Below are 23,113 nucleotides of genomic sequence, written 5' to 3' on the forward strand. Positions count from 1 at the left end.
TAAATAACTGGTGCATTGCTGTAAAGAGCGGAATGAGAACTCATATCTTCATCACAAATCTTCTTACAAAGCTGTCAAACTCTTAAATTTCCTTTGTGGTAAGAGGTAAATGTGATTAGTGGACGCTCTCTGACAGTGATAGTTTAAAAAAAATGGTGACATATTGCAGCACTTTATTATATTACTATCCTCAAGAAAATATGGTGCTGTTATGCCTTTACTTTTTCCATCTTCACGAATCTTAACATGGGATAGTTAGTGACGAGCTGTGATTTATACTTCAGGATAAAGTTGTCTCTGGATCAGACAAGAATATGACACAAAGTTTATACAGTCACAGGAAAGTCCATGGATGTCAGGTGATTATACTTCTCTGTGAATGATAAACATTCTGCAGAAACTTGAACTGTCTAGAATCTCAACTGTGTAATAGTGTAACTCCGGTGAAGAAAATGCAGCTTTAGTTCCACTGAAATATGTTTCATATTCCTTCTGGTTTCAGTGTCACTCCTGAACAAACCAAGGCCCCTGAGGACTACTTTACTTCCTCAAACACTCCTAAATCCTTTTCTTTAGCTCTTGTGCAGCTTGACTTTACCCCTGACCTCATTCTGCCCCACACACAATAACCCTGAGCTTCTCTTTTTCAGAGTTAACTCTTTGCTTACAACATAGAAAAATACATTTTATTTTATTGTTGCTTTTAAATAATCCTCGTCAAACGCCCATGTGAAACTCCAAAACAACTCCAGCCCGCATTAAACCTGATGTCATCCTGCAGGAGCATTATGCTAGGAATTTAGCCGTTAAGCTGCTGGGAATTTAAGTTGAGTCACAAGCAGGGTGTTGTTCGCTGGCATGATGGATGAAAGCACAAGGGGTCCAGATGACCTCATAATGGGCAATAAATGCAAACAAAACAAAGTGACCACATATAACAAAGTCCCAACAATAACTATCATTTACAGAACCTTCTTGATTCTGGTCACAAGTAGTGCAATAGTAGTGTACAGGAAGTTACTTTATAAATTTCTACATAAGCAGTCTCTGAGATGCAGGGCTGGCACAGGGTATAAGAGCTGCTTCTTGGCTGGGAGCATGCACGGGGCGTCACTGTAGGCAGGACCAGAGGGATAGTAGTAGCTGATCCACAGGAACCGTCTCTCAGTCTATTTTTCCCATTTTGGCAATCAGCTCATCACAGATCTTTGTGAGTTCCTCGATCTCTTGATTCTATCACAAAACAACAAAGGATGAATAATTTCATTTAATACATCTTTATATACTAAATCACAGCACAGAAATTCAGTGTGAATGTGTGAAACTTTCATCTAGAATTAGCATGTAGAAAGACGAGGATGCCTCTGACCTTCTGCTGCAGAGCTTGTTCCAAAGACTCATTCTTCATCTGCTCCTTCCTCAGGCCGGCGGTCAGCGCCATGCTCTCTGAGCTCGCCTTCGCACGCACCTGAGCAATCTCCTCATTGGCCCTGAGTGACAGACGTGGAATGGGGAAGATGAATACACATTTTAAATAACAGCATCTCAAACCCGTAAAAGAATTTAGTTTGTTAAAACGTATTTCCTTTCCATCTCTACATACTTCTCTAGTTTCTCCTCAGCATGGAGTTTAAGTGTCTGGTATCTCTGCTCCTCCTGTTTCACTCTGGCAAGATATTCCTGCGCACACTTCTTCAGCACCTCTTCATTCTGTTTGAGGAAACAGAGATCAGCCACGGTGTTATTTATCTATCACCATTAGACAGAGAGAAAGCAGATACACTACACCCTCCTTACAGGACTCTAATGTTTGCCTTGACTTGAGTCTTAAAGAGTGGGAATTCTTTTCTTTCTAAACACACGCCTCCTTCTAATCTTTCTGAATTCCTGCAGTTACACACATTTACAGCTGGAAGCTGCCCAATATATTCACCACAGCTGTCCGCTTCCCCGGAATTCAAATGGGGGTCAAGATTGGGGCATACACTGCTTTAATCGAATGGTTTTTCTGTGGTATTTGTTGAGGGAGAGAACACTGTTTGATGGCCAGTGACCTTCAATTTAAACCCTCACTCCTAGGCAACCACTGCCCCTGTTCACAGGATACCTTCTCACTCTCCTCTGACCTTAATCTTCTTTCCAATTTGTGCTACTATCAGCTGATCATCTCAGCACTTGAAATCGACACTTTCCACCAATAATTATCGAGGCATGAACTCGTCCTATGGCCCCTTACTTTCTTAAAGCCCTCCAGGGTGCTCTTCATGTTCTCATAACGCCGAAACACGTCAGATAGAGAGCGCTCCACAGAGTTCAGATCTGCCAGGGCGGCTTCCTTCTCCATTGTCACTGTGTGCAAAGCCTTCTGGGAACTCATACTGTTGCGCTGCTCGTCCTCTGGGAGCAGAGAAGAAGAAGAAGAAGATGTTATTGTGAAGTGCTAAATAACTTATTTCTTGTATCGAGTCTGGTAACAGTGATTGCATGAAACATTGTATTTACCACATAAACAGGGATAAATTTAAAAGTAAAGAGAGAAGTATTGAGTGAAATGTACGAGTACGAGTTGACACAAATCACACTGTGGCATTGAAATAGTGAAATGTGTGGTAATAAGAAAAATGTACTCCAATCAAATGTTTTGGTAGATTTCATCTTCTGATATTTCTACTCACCGATCATCTGAGCAATTGTCTTCTCATACTCTACAACAATCTTCCTGTAATAAGACAAAACACATGATGGGTCTTAAACTGAGAGACAGACTGGTGGTTTTTAAAGACAACATTTTAATGACAGCACTAATACTTCCGCTACATCCCAAAAGCCCCTATCATACAGTAAGTGGTAAATCAGTTACATCTCCACTACTCAATTGTGTTTCAGTGTCAAAACCTCACACGACCCTCAAAGTCAATCAGTGATGGTCACTTCTTTATGATAACTGAGTAAATAAAAAAACATGCAGCAACATGTTTGTTAACCTCATCTCATTGACTTCTTGTCTGCAGTCCTCATATTTTTTCTTCCAGTCGTTGGCTTCCACCTCTTTAGTGATGATCTGAAAGGAGATGGCGACTGTGAGCAGAACTGTGCGTACAAATAAAACCACGCCAAATACCTACACACACACTGACAACATGTTTCATGTTGGATGAGTGTGATAAAAGTGTGTACCTCCTCTCTAATGAGGGTGAGAACGGCCTGCTTTTCTGCTTCACTGATGCAGATGGAATCCAGGACCTGACTTCCTGTTTTCTGCATCTCACTTCCCCTTGATTTGTTCTTCAGTTTGCACGTGTCCTCGTACTGCTGAGGGCAGAGGGAAGAGAGGAATCAGTCACGTCCTTCATATTTTTTTTTTTTTACAGCATTATATTATATTATAATGGAATGTAAGCCCACCTAAACTTTTCAAGATATTATCATTATTAATATTATTATTATTATTATTATTGTTATAAGGTTTTAACACAATATACCTTCCCATATTCCAAATATTACCAATGCAAACTATTCTATATGGTATGAAGTGCAGAATTTTCTGTTTCTGTTATTTTATACTGAACATGTTATAATTCTCTCTGTATATCTGCTCTTTCCTGATCTCTGACCTTCTTTCTTCTTCATTCTCTCAACCATCTCTCCCTCTCATGTTTCACTTCATACCCGTCTTGCCTTTTAATCAGTGTTCTCAAACATCTCAGTCCTTCTTCTTCATGTCCCCCTGTCTCTCTCCTCTCTCATTTTGTCCTTCCCTGGATTATGACAGTCATATTCTAATCTCCTGAATGATAATCTAAATCCATCTGTCACCTGAGTAGATGAACATGGTGCCAGACAGTAAGTACCTCCTGCTGTCCTACAGCACACCGCAGTCATCATATCAGACAGGCCATCATACTGCAGCTTTATATACACTCTACTATTAAGTCTATTACATCTTTAAATCACAACACACAGTTTTGCTTGCATAATTTCTCATTTACAGTGTAAGTGTCGCCCATTCAATTCTTACACAATGAAAGAGGTGGACTAGCCACTTTTACAGTTAAAGTGTCATGTAACACTAGGACACGTCTGGACTTGCCATAGCTGTTTTTCCTGGCACTGATGGTGACAGTTCAGTTTGACCTAGAAATGAGTGCTCCAGCCCCACCTAGTGGTCGTTGGAGGGATCATCATCGCAGGTACTTTGATAGTGTAAATCTGACACAGTATGAATGATAGTGTAGCACTGTGATGATTATTAAATAGATTGTATGTGGGCCTGGTACAGTAGATGTAGAGGAAATTACTTAAATGGTTAAATGCGATATTTCCTCACCACAGAGCAGCAGTCTGACTCCTCAGGGTTGGATGTCACATGGCAGTCTTGGACTGGAAGAAAACAACACACTCGTGTTAAGAAGAATTTGGGGTTTTTGATGCTGTGGTCTCTTATGTAATATAGTTCACCAACATGTCAAGCACGTAGCAGCAGATGAGAGGTCAGTGTTTCAATATGTCCCCATACATATGTTTTCCTGAGTTTAAAGTCTAATTTCACTTCCACCGGAATGAGATGCCGTCATTTGTTTCCCAGATTTCTTCTCATGACTGATTGTATGTAATCTGTAATATGTTGGTAATACTGTAGTGGTGAGTTGTATTTCATTACTTCAAGGAAAAAGCTGAAGTCTTTAGTATTTAAGACTCATGTCTTTAATCTTTTGTCCTAAAATTATCCAAACCCACTGGCAGGTCATACTGACTTCATGTTATGACTAAAGATGAGCTCAAATGACTTCTTCAGACATTTGTTGCAGAATTATTTTTAAAAGTAGGAAAGCACATTTTCTTGCAATTATATATATTTCTGTGTGTCTACTATGTAAAAAGAAAATAGAAAATATCTGAATATTTTATTCCTGCTAAGTCAGAAAAATAATTTCAAAAGTAAAAAACATCATGCCTTTAGAAACACAGCAGAGGAAACGGTCTGTATTGTTGTACTGTGTCTGGGCTCATGACTCACAAAGTCACAAGTGTCAATGCAGCACAAAATGAAAGTTAATGATTAATGTTGTGTGTGTGTCTGTAACAGTAAGCCAAAGATGACCTTCTCGCTATCAGTATTGATCGAGCATGGCTGATTGTTTGCCCTGAGGGAAGCTAAAGCATGCTGTCTAAACTTTAACATCCAGTTATCTGATCTCTGTTCATGAGAGTCCCTCACTGAGCTGAGTAACAACAGAGCGATTCACGATTGTATCAGTGTGTATTATAACTGGGTGGCTCTCAGAAATGTAGACATTATTAACACAGCATTAAAATCAATAGTCGTTGATCCTTTTACTCACTGCTTTGGTCTTTGTCTGGTTTGACACCTGCACTGCTCGCCAACTTCTCCTCATCTGTGGCGTGGCCTCCATGATGGTCATCCTTCAACAGCAGCAAGCATACTCAACCACACTGACTGACTGTAGATATTCAAGACGCTAATGCTACCACATGAATCAGCTGTTGCTAAAAAACTGCACAGTGAACACATTACTGATTCTTACCTGTCCAGCAAAGTCCTTCTGCATCAGCTGGTTCTGCTTCATCTTACAGGAGTTCCTGAGTATGAAGTCAAAGACAACATCAGTGTTAAGACAAAACAGATCATATCTCTGCATGGATGTTCATGTGGGCAGGTGTCATGATGAGAAGAAAAAGCAGGAGAGACAGAAAGCCTCATAGCCAGACCTCATTGCTTTGCTCTGTGTGTGTGCCCTGAGCTTACATGCTCTGCGAAAAGTGCTGAATTACGCAGGAGAAAAAGCTGATTAATGATGAATTGAAATAAGAGCAAGAACAGTTGCACAGGGCATTAGAGGGAATTACAAGGTTCCCATTAACACTCTCTCTCCTCCACTTTCTAAATCTATTGCTCACTTTTTTTCCCACACCTTCACTTTGTGATCGAAGGGAAATCTAGGTCAAATGGGTGACACAGCAGACTGTGGAATGACACTGGACTTGTATTCAGAACAGCAAATTACAAAAACACACACGTCTGCACACGCGATTATACAGTACTTACAACAGAGCACAGAGGAAATGGACTTGCTCGGCAGTCCTGAGGCCACACAGAAAGAAGGGAAACAGAATGACAGGTTTGGAAGGAAAAGGAAAGAAAGACACAGGGGAGGATGGGACAGGGGTTAGGTTAAACAGAAGGTGAATGCAGGGTTATTATAGTTTAGTAAACAGAAAATCAAGACTAAAACTAGACAGGTTGAACTGGAAAGCAAAACATCACTGAAGGTGAAATTAGAATCTTCCAAAACTCCTTAACCAATTTAAGTATTATAATAAAAAAAACCTTCAAAGCTGCGATAGAAAAAAAAAAATGAAAATCAAGTATATTCTGGGCTCATCCTTTAATATTTAGATTCATTATGACAATATTTGAAATTAGAGTTGATTGCTCTTCTGTTACATTATTATCTGGACAAAGTCCTGGAAAACATATGGCTCAGGTTGAATAGGTCATAGAATAGTTACTTTTGGCTGCTGAGAAAGGAAGCCGTCACAGAAATGACTGCATGCAAACCCTCCAACAAAGGAGAACTCGACTGCAATTGTCAATATAATTAAGTGGATAGAGAAACTGACCTTTATCTGAGGCCTGCAATATGGACAATATGTAAAATAACGGGAAGAATTTACTATATACACAATATATTGGCCTACAAGCTGTAATCCATTACATATATCATTCAAAAAGATGCAAACAAATCTAACCTCAGGAAACATTGTATTATGGTCGCCACTTCTTTGGCAGAATCATTACAGAAACAAACCACAAGAGGTCGTTGTTTGACACTTTAACTTCTCTTCACCATTCAAAGAATATCTTCTCTCAGCAAACACACAGTAGTTGTTAAAAATACTTCATCCATCTCTGAACATCAGAAACTGCCCTAAATCAGTATGTATGGAAGGATGCAAGCAAATTCAAAAGAAACCCTTCCTGAAAACTGAACTAAAAAGAAAGTGATCTCCAATTCTAAAATAAAAATAACAGCAATAAAAACATTAAAAACTATAATAACGCTGGTGAAGAATGAATGGAATCAGAAGAGAAACAAAAGTTGACAGACCAGAACAGGTCACCACAGTTTGTTACAATGGGAACACTCTGATCTCTTCAGGTTCATTGTGCACAATAGGAAGCATTCACTACTGTTCTCTACAGCCATAAAAGAGAGCAGCATTTTTTTTCCAGCTTGAAATCTGTGAGTCATAATGATCCAGTAAATATAGCCACTGACTGTAAACAGGGTGATTATGATTGATGATTGGAGAGGACTGGCTTTTGTGCATGTTTGTCTATAATGTTCTACTCACGTGATTATGGTGTCGTTGGTCTCACAGATGAGTTTTGTGTTTGACAGCACAGTGTCAGAGTTCATGTTGCCATTGAGCAAATCAGGGTCCACACAGATGTCATGACTGGGGATCAAGTTTGAGTCTGGGCTGGAGTCTGGCGTCACCGGAGCCTCGTCATCCACCTCCGAGGGATCGGGTTTGTTCAGCGGAGAGAGGACAGACAGCGACGGAGGCCGGAGAGCCTGAGGCTGGGGCAGAGGAGTGGATGGGGAGAGGCCCTCTCCTGGACTGTGTTTGGTGCTTAGGGTAAAATTAAGATTCTGATCCACACTGAAGCTGCTGTTGTTTGGCGAGGAGCTGGTGAGGTTGTTCAGGGAATCAACCTCTTGGAATGAAACTGTGCCAACATCCTGGTTAGAGTTCTTGTCCAGAAAGTGGTTTGTAACATCAGGAAGAGCTGTGAAAAAAGAAAGAAAAAACGTGAGTAAGTTTATATATCACCTTATAAGAGCAGAATGTCACAAAGTGCTTGACTTCAGAACTATAAAAGGAGTAAAATAAATAAAGATTACACAATAGTAAGTCTAAACAGGTGGGTGTTGAGCTGTCCACAGATCCAGAGCCACAACCTCAAATGCACTTTAAGCCAGGAGGAATAACAAAGTCTTCGAGATATCTTGGAGAACTACTGGTGACATAGGGCTGCAATAGATCTCTAATGTCACTATGTCTCTATCAAATTCTGAATTTGATTGGAAGCCAGTGTAAAGAAATGAAGATCTGTGTCACATAATACCAACAGCAGCATTTTAGACCACTTGCAAACAATCCAGGGATGTTTTGCTATAGCAGGTGTGGGAGGGAGTTTCACAAGTTGAGACAAGATGAAAGAATATCTTTAATAACTGTCTCCATCTCAACTTGAGACACAAAGGGTCTGAGTTTCACAGCTGGAAAAATCATTTGTTTAGATGGTTTTCTCTTCTTAAACCCATTTTTACCACAAACCTACGATAACTGATTTTCGGAGCACTTGAAGGCAGTGTAAACAAGCTGTGAACACAACACTGACATACGGTGTTCATACGGTGTACATGTTACCGAAAAGTTACTTATCTAAACGTCCAGTACATACAGGGCAACGTTATCACTTGTGTTTCTGGCCACCTGATGAATATAAATCTAATATCTCTCATTAGCTTTATGTTTGGTCTCCACCAACTCCTGAGGGAAATATCTGTCTCTTTGGCTGCTTAATGCTCCACTACGTTCTCCAGTTAGTCGCTAACTGTGTCTGTCTTCTGTTTGGTGCTGGGCAGGTAGTGTGCAGATGGTGTTTAGAGGGTTTTCACTGAAAACGGTTTCCTACTGCAGCTGAAAAAAACACTGAGATCAGTACAGCAGAAGAGAAAATAGATCTTACACCCTCCTCTAGTGTTTCTGCCCTTAAACAGTAAAACCTAACATCTCAATCCTGTGGCTACCTGATGATTTTATCTGTCATTCAGGGGTTAACCCTTGAAGTGACGGCCTCTCCTTCTCCTGTTAGAACACTTAAAATGGCTACTGGCTTCCTTTCAGAGCACTTCACATCCTGTGTCCTCACAGATCCCGTTAACAGCTAGCTAACGACCACAGCAGCAGACCAGTCCCTGTTGAGTCACATTGCTGCTGAAACACAGGACGCTCTGTTACTGAAAAATGCTCCCACATCAACTCACACAGCTCCACGCAATAATAAACCAACAAGACCCTCTCCTATATTTTTCTTCTAAACATGCACAATATGAATGAAGACATTGTGGTTTCACCTTGGGTGGGTGACAGCTTCACACGTCGTTAGTCATGATCAAATGCTAACGTTTGACTTATTACATCACACAGTCAATTAATGTAACTTTGGCTAAGCTTCTGCTCAAAATCTAGGGACTTTCAAAAACACTGCACACACACCCTTCAGAGACAAGGAACAGATGTAGAGGAACCACACCCAGTCATGGAGAGTACACACCACCATGTGGCCTAGCAACAAAAACAACATCAGGCTTCATTACAGTTTCACAACTCAACAAAAAAGAGGAAAAGGAGACGAAGGGGGAAGTAAGAGAGAAACAGATAGTATACTGGTAGGCACACTGCTGTCTAAGGTTTCATCCTGGTTCAACAGTACATACAATTAGATTGTGGCCTGTGGTTGTTCCCATGAACAGGCAGTGATTCCCCTCTGAACCGTTTGAGTCTAATTATAGGGAACCAGACTATCAATTTCTCCAAAGAGTCGATCTTTTATTTACAAAACTAACCCACATTTTGTACCGACCATGTGACTGTTTTAGCACAAAAAGGAGACTGTTATTGTCTGCAAACTGGATTCAATACAAAACATTATTATTTCCTGGCACAGCATCCCATATGCTGTGGTCAAAACATGTCTGATTTAAGTAGTTGAGACATCCACACCGTGCAGACAAATTATATCCTAACACACATACAGTACATGTCAATCAATTACTGAGATGGAGATCGATGAAGAAACCGAGTTTGCAAACATTAGTCATATAATGGCATTTGTTTCAGCACAGAGGATGCACTCCAGATTATCTATCACCATGGTAATGTGGTACTCGTGTCTGTGTGGGTAAAGCAGGACAGCTGAATGCGAGGGGGGGTGAGGAGGGGGACTTGGACAGCAGTGAGTGGACCTCTTTGGCAGCTTCAAACAGGCAGGGTTCAACTACCAACCATTTAATGTACAAGTCTGTCTAACAGGAGAGAGCTAATTTACATTTCTAATAACCTTTCATGCTCACAGTAAAGGCAGATGACAGTATGCTGAGCCAAGATCTGTAGCAGGCATGTTAACACTGGTCAAAATATTTAATCACACAAAGTAACACTGAGACAGTGTAATTACAACTGCAATAAAATAAAAAAACAACCCTAACCTAACTTTAAATGAGCTATTTGTTTTGCTATCGCTACATAGCCAATGCTAGCCTTAACAGCTGTTTATTTACCAGTCTTGGCAAGAGCTTCAACCATTGTTGCTTTTACTAGACAAGAGGGTATGATACATCCTCTGAGAAACTCTACTTCTTCAGGGCACTTTCCCATGTGAGATGGTCAGAGCAGAGTCTTCAGTTGAAGAAATAGTAAAGGAATGAAGTTTGATGCTGAACTCGACTCAACTCAACTTCTGGACTGTTAAGTAAACCGCTGTTAATGCTAACACTGACCATGTAGGAATAGCAAAAACTTACAAATACCTCCCTTAAAAACTCAAAAACTGGGCAAATAAAACTAAAACTATCTGTATTAACAAGAATGACTAAAGGTAAGAGAGAAAATATTTTTGTTTCAAATTTGCATGAACCAACCCTTTAATATACAGTATATTTGCCAAAATCTACTGTATTGTGGTGCTTTAGTAGGAGGCTGCTGTTCGTCCTGCACAAGCAGAGCTTCTGTAATGAGTTATGAGTCATAGGTGGAAGGAAACAATTACTTCTGACCTGTTGATGACCATCACTTTTATAGAAGAGGTAATGGTGTCCATGGGCAGAATGGCACCGATTTAAAGTTTTAATGATTCCACTGGAATGTGAACATGAATGGTTGTTTGGCTCCAGACCCACTACAACCCTCAAATGATAATTAGTATAGCTGTCAGCCTTCACTGCCAGTCCCGACCTGGATCTGGACAATTTTATGAGATAAACATTGATGAAGACATTTTTGCACCTATGCCACCAAAGTATCAGGGTGGGTACAGTTTGAAAATGTCAGTGCTAATGCTGATACCCAACCTGAGCTTCGGCACCAGCACCAAAACAAGTTTCTCCAGAACCTTACTTCTTCCTACTCATACATCTCAGTTGGGTGTGATTACAGGTGCACCACGCCCATCAGTGATGCAGCTGTACACACAGGCTCAGAATATTCAACATTCAAGAGTGGGCAGTGAACCACAGCTCTTCAGTCTCATGTTAAGTTACTCTTTAATGCCAAAACACAAGCAGTAATTTGGCAATTAAAATACAGCTAAAATGTAGCTTTTCTTACTCCACAGTTGTCAAAAATATTGACACTTGAGATCCATCCCTACCCAATGTCACTGTTAAGGTGTGACAGAGTCTGACGAGTATTAGAGCCCTGGGTCAGCCTGAGCTATCTTACCTGTGTGGTTGGAGTTGTCCAGTTGGCTCAGTAGCTTCACAACACCTGGAGACTCCGCCTCTGGAGTCTCAAAGGCTCCCTCCGAGTCTGAACTGTGGGGAGAGAGAGAGAGAGGTTTATTTATTTTAATCTAAGTAATATTTTGTAAAATATTACAAACAAAATGCAGAGATAGACTGAAACAGACAAAGAGACAGCAAGGAAGAGATCAGAGCTACAACTGAGTACGCATATTTGGCATATTATCTAGAACTAAATAAGAAATCTCCAGTTAGATAAAAGATGAATTACCCACAAAACAGTAACAACTATTCTCATAAAGTGATTTGGAGCATGTGATTAAAACAAATCACATTGCCTGGTTTAAAGCTGGAAGAATGCCTCTCAAACAACAGTCTACTGTCTATGAGAACAGAGGGGCATTGAAAACATTGATCAGTCTAAATAACAACCTATAAATGCTACAATCAGCCATTAAATGATGTACATATAACAATGAAAGCCCTGGTTGTATGTTGCTGTGTCAAATTCACCATAACAAATAAGCACTAGCTTTCCAATATCAATCTTCTATTTTCTTAAAGTGACATGAAAACAATAGATTTCAAAGTTCAAAGCCGCTTAAAATAAACAAGCTGCTTTTATTTTAAAGGAAGTCAGAGGAAGGGAGAGGAGAGGAAGTGAGGCCTACAAGGCCACCTGCATCCTTTACCACTCAATAAGGACACACTGTGTCCCACAACACACACACAGAAACACACACAGAGTCTTTTGGTCTGCAGTGTCAGCTGCCTAGACACCCAGCCCAAATTTATTTCCAAACTGTGGAGAGACAAAAAGGAAGGGAGAGACAGAGAGTGTGAGAGTTTATGTGGGTGGGTGTGTGTGTTTGTGTGTGAGTACCCATTCCCAGCCACTTGAACGCACATCAAAACGTCCACACTAATGAGAAACAGCACAAGAAGGAACAAAGCTCACAGTGCCAATACCCAACCACACTCTGTCTCTGATACCAGTTCACACAAACACATTCACACATTCTGGAGCTCTATACAACACCACCATCCAGAGCTAATCCCAGTGTACATACCCACCCCCCCCACCCCACACACACACACACACGCACGCACGCACGCACACACGCACACACACACACACACACACACACACTGAATCACGACCCAGAGATGGCCCCAATGGTTGCGATCTTGCATGGTTACTTAGAAACTAGAAATGGACAGAAAAAAATCAAAAGCTTTGGAAACTGTGGCTTTTTTCCCTTCCCCCAACTTTCAGCAACTGTTCCCCAACTGCCAAACAGCCTTCACACACACACACACACACACACACACACACACACACACACACACACACACACACACAGACGGACACACAAAACCAGGCCTAGACAGTCAGATCGTGAGCGTTTAGTGTCTCATAAAGAAACAGGATGGTGCAAACAAAGCAGGGACTGCCAAAACAGCAGTTTGACTGTCTGTATTTTGACTAAGAATCTGTTTTTAGCCAATGACAGCAGCCTGACCCATTCACAGCGTAGGAAAGAATCTGAGCTTATACCACATGATCAATCAGTTTGTCTGTGTGTGTGTGTGTGTGTGGTGTTTGCGTGTATATATCCACCACCTGTCAGTATGACTCAGGGGAATCTGCCGTCATCACACTAGCATCCACACACAAATGTAATCAATCCCCTCCAAACACTATCAAAAAACTATTCTTTCTGATTTTATTTCTAATCCAGATCCACCTGTAAACCAGCTATCTTTCTGACTTCACTCTCATACACATGAACATCTGTGGCCAAACCCTCTTACTTGTCCTCTCCATCATCCTTTGCTCCAGGCTGCCCATCATCTTCTACACTCCCAGTCACTGCTGACCATGTCCATTTCGCCCACTGGACCGGAGACAACCAGGACATCCCTGCAACACGTCAAGTCCTAAGCCTGATGCCACCTCCAATGTTTAATAGTAAACTTTGTCTTCCGCCGGATCAGTTCAGACTGATCTGTCAATCCAAATGGCAAGTCAGTGATCTTCCACAGTCAGTCTTTCAACAGCGAAAAAAGGTGGCAGTCAAAAAAAGAAGCCGTCGATCTGTCCTCTTGCTTCTCCCTCTCACTGCTTGCTTTCTATAGGGCTGTCTCACTTCCTCCTCTTGCCTAGCTGCTCAGATTTCCCATCCTGCTCTTCTGCGTTGTTGACGTTCGTGAGAGTGAAACGTGTCTCACACTGCTGCTGCTTCTGTTGCTGCTCTGCTCACCACAGCACTGACTCACACAGTGCAGATTACTGTAGCATCAGTAGTCACTCCTCTCTCTGCTCTCCTCCCTCTCCCTCTCCCCTCCCTGCTCTCTGTCTGGGTGGACGATCAGCTGGTTAACAGACATCGGCTCACCCTGCTCTCGCATGTTTGCTAACTTCCTAGCTTGCTCTCAGGAGTTTGCCGCTCTCCCCTCCCTGATTCTTTGAAGGGTTTGTTGATTGTGAGGGAAGACAGGGGGGGAGAGGAGAGGCAGTGCTTCCTGTTTTAAGATTCAAAGAAGAGTCTGGTTTCTGTGGGACAGTGAAACTACCAGATGTTTGTGTCCCAAAGGAAGAGAAGATGGAAAGAAACCAGGAGAAGTGGAGAAATGATGGGGCATACAGTAAATTTTAAGGAGATGTTTTTAGATCTGAGATAGTGCTCGTAGTGTATGATGAACTCCGCTGTAGCACTGCAATATCCTACATTTCTGAATATATGCCTTCCAATAAAACGCACTTAAATAAAACTGCAGCTTCCCTCATTTGTTAAAACTATAAAGTATAATGCAGTAAAGCCCTTGCTATCTGCATTTTGACAGCTTTACAGATATATTACATCCTGCACAATCATGCTTGCTTTGAAACAAGAATGAATGTGAGTTTGAAGGGTAATCTGAAAGTAATTTCATTGTTAATGGTTTGTTTACTCGGCATGGCAGCTCCCAGAAGAGACAGTGGATAACTGTGATTGTGACACAAAGCTTTTTTCCCTTACCAAATAAGAGGAGACAAGAGCAACTACGTTGCAGATATTTTCAGCAAGGACTAACAATGTACCCTTTATATGTGTATATGTGTATGTGTATGAGGATTTAGCTAGATGTGTGACCAAACCTACAGAGGATCTGTTGTTCACTGAAAATATCCAGGACACACAGCAAACCAATCAATAAAGCAAACCTAGACTGAACAATAATGATGGAAATACCCATCAGGCTGACAGTAAAGTCATTTGGATGAAAGCTCTCATCACTGCTCACACACACCATCACCCACATACACACTCACACACTCACATGTGTGCCTCTGAGGCTGTTCGTGGATGGCTTATGTAACTTTAAGTCCAGGCTTTCACATTTATACATCTCCCTCACACACATGCACGCACGCGCACGCGCGCGCGCACACACACACACACACACACACACTCACACACACACACACACACACTCAGAGTATCTAGGCCAGATGAGATGTGTTCTTTGAAAAAACATGGACCATGACTAATCTAATAACAGGAGGACGGTTCAGCCACTGTGAAAAAGGTGAACAGGGAAAGAAAAAGGAAGGAGAGCAGAGATGCTTCTCTTTTTATCGTCACTTTGAGGTCCTGCTTTTTACTGCTCACATGAGACAAATGGAAGGAAAGGCAGAAGCTCTCAAAAGGATCACACACGGAGACACACATCCAGAAAAAACATGCACATGCACATACGCAAATAATGTCACACACTGGTGAACACAGAGAAAGAGGCCCTGTTCAATCTGTGATGGCTGGATAGAAAAATGGAGCAAATTAGAGGCATGACAGATGGAAAACTGCATCAATTAAAATGGGGGAGAAAGAATCAGGGAGATAATGAGGATGAGAATAATAATTTGTATATCAAAGGGAAAGAGAGTGAGTTTTGAGGCAGGACTGGAATCTTTGTTTGTGTGTCTTTAACATTCTTGACATTGTCTCCTTTCCCTCCTCATCTGTCAGTCAGAACAGCTGAGAGGACAAACCTGTCGGTCTTGCAGAGGACAAGACCTGCCCGAGGCTAACAAAGCCCCTTGAGCAGCGCGCTCAGTCGTAATGCAGATCCTGTGTTTCACAAACAGTTAACTCTGTGACACCTTGAAGTTGTGTAAACTCACGAAAACACATGTATGTACACAGAGAGGAAGACAACATGCAGAGACGGACATTGGGAATATCCCTGGCTCTCTCCCTGGCAGAGTCATGAACCACAGACAGAAAAGAAGGAGGAAAACAGAAAGAGGAAAAAGAATCAGCTCTTATGTAATACCTTGAAACCACAAATAGCACACAGAGTAACAGTGGCAAATCCGACACACATACAAACACCCTATGCGATCTAAAGCTGCCATTTTAGCACACACAGACTAGTATGGCAGATAAATAGACACACTACACCACACATACTGAACCAAAGCTATTATGTGAGTTTGCCATCAGTTAATCCTCCAAGAATGCACAACCTTAATCATCAATTACATTTTGACTGATAGCAGCATGTGTGGTTATGAGCTAAGAATAAATCGGTGATGATAAATATGCCTGCGAGTCACAACAGAAGTGATGTGATACTGGATGAGATAACTATGTGTGTGTGCGTGGGTGTCAGTGCACAGATACAGAGAGGGAATTGGAGAAGCTTCTCAACTATCACAGACTGTTTATCTCTGCTCTCAATCCCCTGCATTATGACAGAAGGTCAACCAGCCTGATCCTTCATTTAGCATTACCACCGGGTCAACATTTTCTGCTGACCAACACTTTGGTTCTTAATAAGGTACCTTAAAAATAATGGCTGGATTCCCATTAAATTTGCTGTGAATATTCTTTGTCCCTTCATGATGAGTACCAATGTTTTTGGTCATCCTGTTTTTTTTTCCAGTGTTACCATCAAGAAAAATCATAATCCTATGACATTTACTGAGCAACTTTTGATTTGGCACTTCATGTGCTTTCCTCATCATCAGGTAGGTTTCTTCTATTAATGTGTAGACTGCAACGAAAAATTGGTGGGCAATGTTTTCTTAACTAGAGACAACTGGCGGGATGCACAGGTTTTATACCATACACTGCCACCTAATGTATGTTGTTTTAAATATGTTTTAAAATATTTTCATGATAATTTTATGTATGTTACGTTTTATGTATTTCATGTTTAAGTATTTGTGTTTCACTCATCTGCAATATATTTTTTTATGAGCACATTCAAGCCACCAAGAGGATGAGCACCTTTGATTTTCATCACATCATGACCTCTCATCCAGTGCCACCCTTTACAATTCACATTTTTATGCGCAGTACAGCTCAGAATAACAGAGTTGTCAGTATTTTGTCTGTCCAACATTTTCAAATTGCAGAGTTCAATTACAGCTTTTCCTTCTTTTAATTTTAGACTTAGCTCTAAGTTTTGTTTGAATTAGAGGTGGCACTCAAGTGCATGTGCAAAGTGATGCCTTCAAATGTTTTGTACATCAACATTTACACAGTTAACTTTCACTGTATCAAACATGTCAGCGTCAGTATTTACAATAGCTACAAGAGCTCCTAGTCATGTGTTTAAACTGAAATAGCTATAAAGCATAACTATCACATAAGTTGTTATAGATTTTGACAAAAAAAAAAGTATCTTCAAAAAGTGAGTGCAATACACATCTGAGCTTTGACTCATTCTGACTGAAATTCTTTGTTTGTTTAAAAATATGAGAATTCTGTTTCTACTGTGGAAAATCTTTTTCAATTTCAGCTTTGAAAGCTTCAGTCTATGAACTGAACCTTCACAGTTAAGTACTGTAAATCATTGCTTTTGTCTGTCTGTCATTGTAACTACTCTAATGAATCTAATCTGAACACAATAATAGTGCTGGGTCACATTTGTTGGCTTGTTCTATGATATGGCTCCATCTAGTGGTCAATATTGGACTCTCTCCTAGAGTCCTCATAAATAAAACAAAACAACAGAAAAACAGCAGCATTAGATTCAGCCACCCGTTCTGTGATATAATGAACCTTCGCAATGAAATACGTTCTCTGTGTTTCACTTTTTCTTTGCAAGGATGGAACAGAAGGAAGAACAGATCTGAGAGAGAAAGCTAGAGAAACATGTAATAAACCTGACATCAACCATGGGTGCTTGAACAGAGTTGACAGGATCTCTGGTTTCACCATGGCAACCATTTGGGAAGGGGTCACAAGTGTATTAAACAACAAAAACATGCATATAGACACCACACACAGTCTTATACACAGACAGGCAGGAAGGAAGGTAGCACAGCTGATGATATTTACCATCTTTTGTTGATTTTTATACTTAAATGCAGCTCAGCACATACACAGAGAGAAAGACACTACAAAGTCTTTGATGAGCTTTTGGGAAGCACAACCGTATTTACATCCCTGATATCTCTGCATCCTTAACAGAGAACACCCAGTTATCTGCAATCAGAGCAGAAAACCAACACAAAGTGAGCAGACTTAGATTGAATGGAGCCGAGGCACTCACCGTCCCACAGTACACTAACTTAACTGACAGATAAAACAAAAAGAGATAGAATGAGAAGGTAAGAGAGAAAGTGAGGAGGGGTTTTCTAGAGAGAAGTCATGTACAGACACCAACCAAGCTATTGTTCGTGATTACAACAGGGACACAAGAGCGCACAATTCCCAGACAATAGTGCATGTACATTGTACACACATGCACACAGAGCAGGGATATGACACACACCCTACTGTTCCACTTTATGATGCTCCCATTCATTTTCTTTGCCTTTTAAATTCAGATCCATCCAATTTAATATCTGTTCAAAATGCAATTTAGCCACTATAAAAACACAATTTTACTTGTACTGCAATTTAAATGCAGAGATATCTACATCGTCTAAAACAATATTGTGCGGGTGAGGGTTTTCGGCCATTAACAACATTATTCAGCAGTGAGTTTCACTTTCATGCTGGCAAGCCCTGCCAGTGAAGGCTTATGCATAATGCAGATGTACAACCTCAAATTCTGTGCCTGTCTTCATGTATTCATAACATGTCTCTCTAAAGATAAGAAAAGTTTTTCAGCCGACACTGGCCTGATTTCATATCACTGCAGCAAGAAATGAGCTCCAAATACAGATCAGCGTTTTCCCAAATGGGGGACTGTTTTGATGTTCAGGGGTTTTGGAGAACAGGAAGTCCACCGTACATCCAAGACTGCTCCAGTTAAGACATAAAACGGATGATGAAGCCGACTAAAATTAGAACAAAAGCTGAAAGCTGCGATCCCACGGTGCTGGTTGGCTTCCCAGTTTTCCCACAGGGACGACCCCAACCCCCACCTGCCCTACGAAAACACAGATGTATGCAGAAGACTACAGTATGCTTGTGTAGCGAGAGAGATTTTTCAAAGCCCTGAAATAAAAATGAGTATGAGTCTCCCTTCCATCTCCAAAACAACATCTGCTTCAGTACACAGTGGTGTTGCTTCTCACTAACAGCCACTGTTCTCCATGACTTGAATTACTGAGTGAACACTGTGATATGACGCTAGTGATCCACTACATGGGACTTATAGAGGCTTGTAAAAATAAGAGATAAAAAGCATCACTGGGAGGACAAAGTGAAAGGACTCACTCTGTTAAAAAACGATTAGAGGGAAAAAAAGAAGAGAGAGTGTGGTGGCTAAGTGCTTTAAAGCTCTGACGGATGTCTCAGCAACAACATCTCCCTACATTTTGAAGAGGAAGGCTCCAGATAGCTGCAGTTCATACATTACACAGTACTTTAAGGATGTCAAACAAACTGCATGAAGAGAAAAGAAATCTGTGCTGCTCAGACAGAAATAAACTGTGCAGCTTCTATGATTAAAATACCACTTTAGAATCAGGGTCACAGCTGCATAAATAATAGCTGGCAGCAGCATTATCTCTTCTATTGTTGTAATTATAAAAGCTGCTGCTATAATGTCAAAACAAATGAAAGGAAGGTTTGGATACTGTCTTAATTTCAGGAGCATGATCTGTTCAACTCATGCTCATTGCATTAGCCTCCCTGCTAATGGCATCAGCTGTACCACTCCTCTGTCTTGCTCTGTGACTCCTCCAGCTCACTGCTGATTTGAATACATAAAAAAATTTCAGACTAGTATAGCAGCAGTGGCTGTGTGCTGTGCTGTCTGATGGCTGTTTGCTAGTTTGAATACGTAAAAAGTATTCAAAATAGCATAGCAACAGTGGCTGTGTGGTGAGCCGTCTGATGGGCTGATTTGCTTTCAGTCCAACAGGGAAGGTCCTGGCTTTACAGGAAACATCAAGGTCTCAGCACTGCCCTTCAACTTCTTATTTCTCTCTCCTCTTCCCCTCACCAATACAGAAGCATTGAGTTCATGCACACAAGACAACATAATAACAAGTGCTAAAGGGCGAAATTGATCAGCTTGGTCAACTGCGTCCAGTCAGCTATTTGTCTGTGCCTCTGCAAGTTTCTTTTCAAATCACACTCTCACACAAACAGACAAACAATGAAGAATATCGTCTTACATGCTGCTCTTCTTCCGAGGAGAGCTGATGGAGCCCTTCCTGTGCTGGCTGAGGGAGCCCCCCATGGCAACAGCCGAGTCGGTGTTTGTTTCAGATGCTCTGTATATGTCCTTTTCCCCTCCCAAGGTTCACCTCTGCTTCTCCTCCAAACAGCCTGGCTCAACGTCAGAGCCCCATAACGCACTGCTTCTCATGACTGCCTAGTTATTATTCAATCAACCAGCCTCTCCTCTCTTCGTCTTTTCGCTGTGTCTGTTGATGCTGTACAGGCTAAACACTCAGGAGTGCCAATGGACACACATGAATAGCTCTGCTGATAGTCCCGCCTCCTCACTCTATTTCTCCTCACCCTCCATCATCTCTCTCTCTTTCAAACACACACACACGTACACACTCACCAGAAGCAGATTATATTCACTTGTTAGGCAATGCACAGCCTCTAGAAGGAGAAAGACAGAGAGGTGGAGTGTGTGTGTGTGTGTGTGGGGAGGGGGCAGTTTAAAGACCACTCAATCCAAGGAGTTGGGGGGGGTAGATGGAGAGTGTGTGTCATGGGGGTATCTGGCAGGGGTGAGAGTATTGTTCAAGAGAGAAAGAGTCTCTTCTATTGTTAGTCAGCTGAATACCAGATCTGAGATCCAGGGGGAGGGAGGGATGATGGAGGGAGAGTTGGTGGCATAAAACACAGCTCCACTTGTTGTACCACAATCCCACTACCTGCTGTGACCCAGAACCCACCCCTGCAGCCCCTCACAGTTTAGCATGATAATACACACACACACACACACACACACACACACACACACACACACCCACACACACACAAACACACACAAACACACACAAACACACATGCACACAGTTAAAGCTCACAGTTTGTTTGAATACATTCATTTCCTAAGCTCATCAGTTACATTTTGACCCCTTACCCTGAAACTAAACTGGATTCAAATTCAGATCAAACAACGCAATCAGTGTGACAAAAAAGGCATCTCTAGGCTGACAGAAACTGAATATGATTACTCTAAACATGTGAAAAGCTAGTTAGACATTATTTAACCAACAGGGTAAGAATAAACCTGGAAGTGTGCTGTATCATTGGTCCATTCATCCTACTGAGTGTCAATACAGCAGAGCCACATAATGATTGAAAGAAATCTCACCTCTTGATTCAAGCCTGTGCCATTCCGTTAGTCTCTTCTGAAAAATTGAACAATGGCTAAAAAACCCTGAGAGTACTAGAGAATCAGGCAGTGGTTCCCGGGACAGGCCAGCCTTTGAAAATAACTGAGAGGCTTTCGTGCATAACTTACTCCCACTGAGGTGAATCACATGAGGCTCACTATGGCAGTCCTAATTTCTGAATGACTTCACCACATATCATACACAGTGGGCACAATCGCACACTGTGTGAAAAACAAAGTGATACTGAAGTAAGTATAATTTACTTACTTTATTTACTTACTTAGTGTATGATATTGCAACGTTAACGGACAGTGCAGCCTTTCGACTGTTACTCTGGTCACTTGTTAGCTTCTAACTTCTGTTAGCATCGTAAATTAAGTAAACTATAAATAAATACAGGAACAGTATAGCGAACAGCCATGACGAATGGCTCCAAACAAAAGCTCAAACCAAGTAGAAGACTTCAACTTGCCTCATGGTTGTTGTCAAAGTTAGTCAATAGTCAATTCACCCGCTGTAAGTGATGCCGTGTTTACTTCGCGACTGCGCATGCTCGAGTAATTTGTCATAGCAACGAGGCTGGACAAAGTACTGGATAAAATAAAAGTATCTCAATATAACCAGTAAAATGTATATGAAAGTAAAATAAAAAACATTAAATGCAGAAAATATGTACTGTGTCATTCAATTTTACAATTAGATTACTATTGCTGACGCATTAATGTTTAAAAAGGATTTTACTGTTGTAGTTTCCTGTTGAGGTGGACCTGATTTGAACTATTTTATGTAGGAATGCAACTAATTATTTCCATACGGTTTAATCAGATTTTTTTTTAAATTAAATTAAAATTTTAGAAAAATATTGACACATTCTCAATGTTTGTTTTGTCCAACCAATAATTCATGCCTTAAAATTATTAAATAGGTAAATAACATATGAAAATAGTTAGAAGGAAAACTATAAATCCATTTGAAAAGCTGGAACCATGAAATGCTTGCAATTCATGTAAATTATTAATTAATTGACTTGACCATTAATTTTCTGTCAATCAATTAATCATTTTATCAGCTAACCTGTACAGCTGCAATTGTATTGTTAGGTGAAGTAATATAAGTTCTAACTTAATTTTGTTATCATTTTACAGGCTCTTCATGTGTTTTGTATATAAACTTTTAATTTGTAAAGTAACTTGTAACTAAAGCTCTCAAATGAAAAGGTATAATATTTCCCTATGAAATGCAAGAAGTATAAAGAGGCATGAAAAGAAGATCCTCTAGTAAAGTATATGTACCTTAAATTGTACTTAAGTACAGTACATGAGTAAATGTACTTTGTTGCTTATCACTGCTGATGCTGTGTATGTGATTTATAATTGCCACAGTGAAGTTATTCCTCTTAAACCCCCCTCCCCGACTCTTATTACTTGCTGCAGGTTAATTCATTGTGTTTCCAGATCCAGAATAAGAATGCTTCATTGAACTCCAAAGAACACAACAAGACCTTTGAAATGTTTTATTATGGCACACACAACATGTAACCATATTCATAGGGTATGTATTCAGAAAGGAAAACATTTGTTTTTGGTATCAACATATTAGTATCAAATGCCAAAACAGTATTTATGGTGAAGAGGAAGAGCCAGTCTTTACTGTTTAAATACCTACATTTCCAGAAACAGAGATAATGGTGAGGTTCAAGGAAATCACTCCAACATGGGAATTTAGTGTTCAGTGCATTTCTAAAGAATGAAAAATGAACAACCCCATTCGGTTAATTCGTTAATTGTGCAGATGTTACACCCAG

At 40.7% G+C, this 23,113-nt stretch overlaps 1 protein-coding gene across 5 annotated transcripts; it reads right to left on the minus strand.

Annotated features, from left to right (window-relative positions):
* Positions 1–156: 156 nt before the first annotated feature.
* LOC111230390 (transforming acidic coiled-coil-containing protein 1-like) lies at positions 157–20,403 on the minus strand. Of its 5 annotated transcripts, none has more exons than XM_022757141.1 (14): positions 20,125–20,403; positions 11,536–11,627; positions 7,378–7,816; positions 6,068–6,103; positions 5,547–5,601; positions 5,343–5,424; positions 4,328–4,380; positions 3,178–3,309; positions 2,985–3,061; positions 2,676–2,719; positions 2,237–2,397; positions 1,604–1,710; positions 1,370–1,490; positions 157–1,233 (listed from the first exon to the last, which is right to left on the minus strand). In XM_022757141.1, exons 1-14 carry the CDS (start codon positions 20,187–20,189, stop codon positions 1,165–1,167), a joined length of 1,533 nt encoding a protein of 510 aa, XP_022612862.1. In that variant the 5' UTR covers positions 20,190–20,403; the 3' UTR covers positions 157–1,164. The 5 variants fall into 5 exon arrangements, with proteins under 5 accessions (XP_022612862.1, XP_022612855.1, XP_022612837.1 ...); XM_022757134.1 differs by having other exon boundaries at positions 3,178–3,312; XM_022757116.1 differs by lacking the exon at positions 20,125–20,403 and adding an exon at positions 13,371–13,869.
* Between the last annotated feature and the right edge of the window lie 2,710 nt (positions 20,404–23,113).

This window comes from Seriola dumerili, unplaced genomic scaffold, assembly GCF_002260705.1.
Source record: "Seriola dumerili isolate Sdu_G_001 unplaced genomic scaffold, Sdu_1.0 BDQW01000017.1, whole genome shotgun sequence".
NCBI classification, from domain to species: domain Eukaryota; kingdom Metazoa; phylum Chordata; class Actinopteri; order Carangiformes; family Carangidae; genus Seriola; species Seriola dumerili.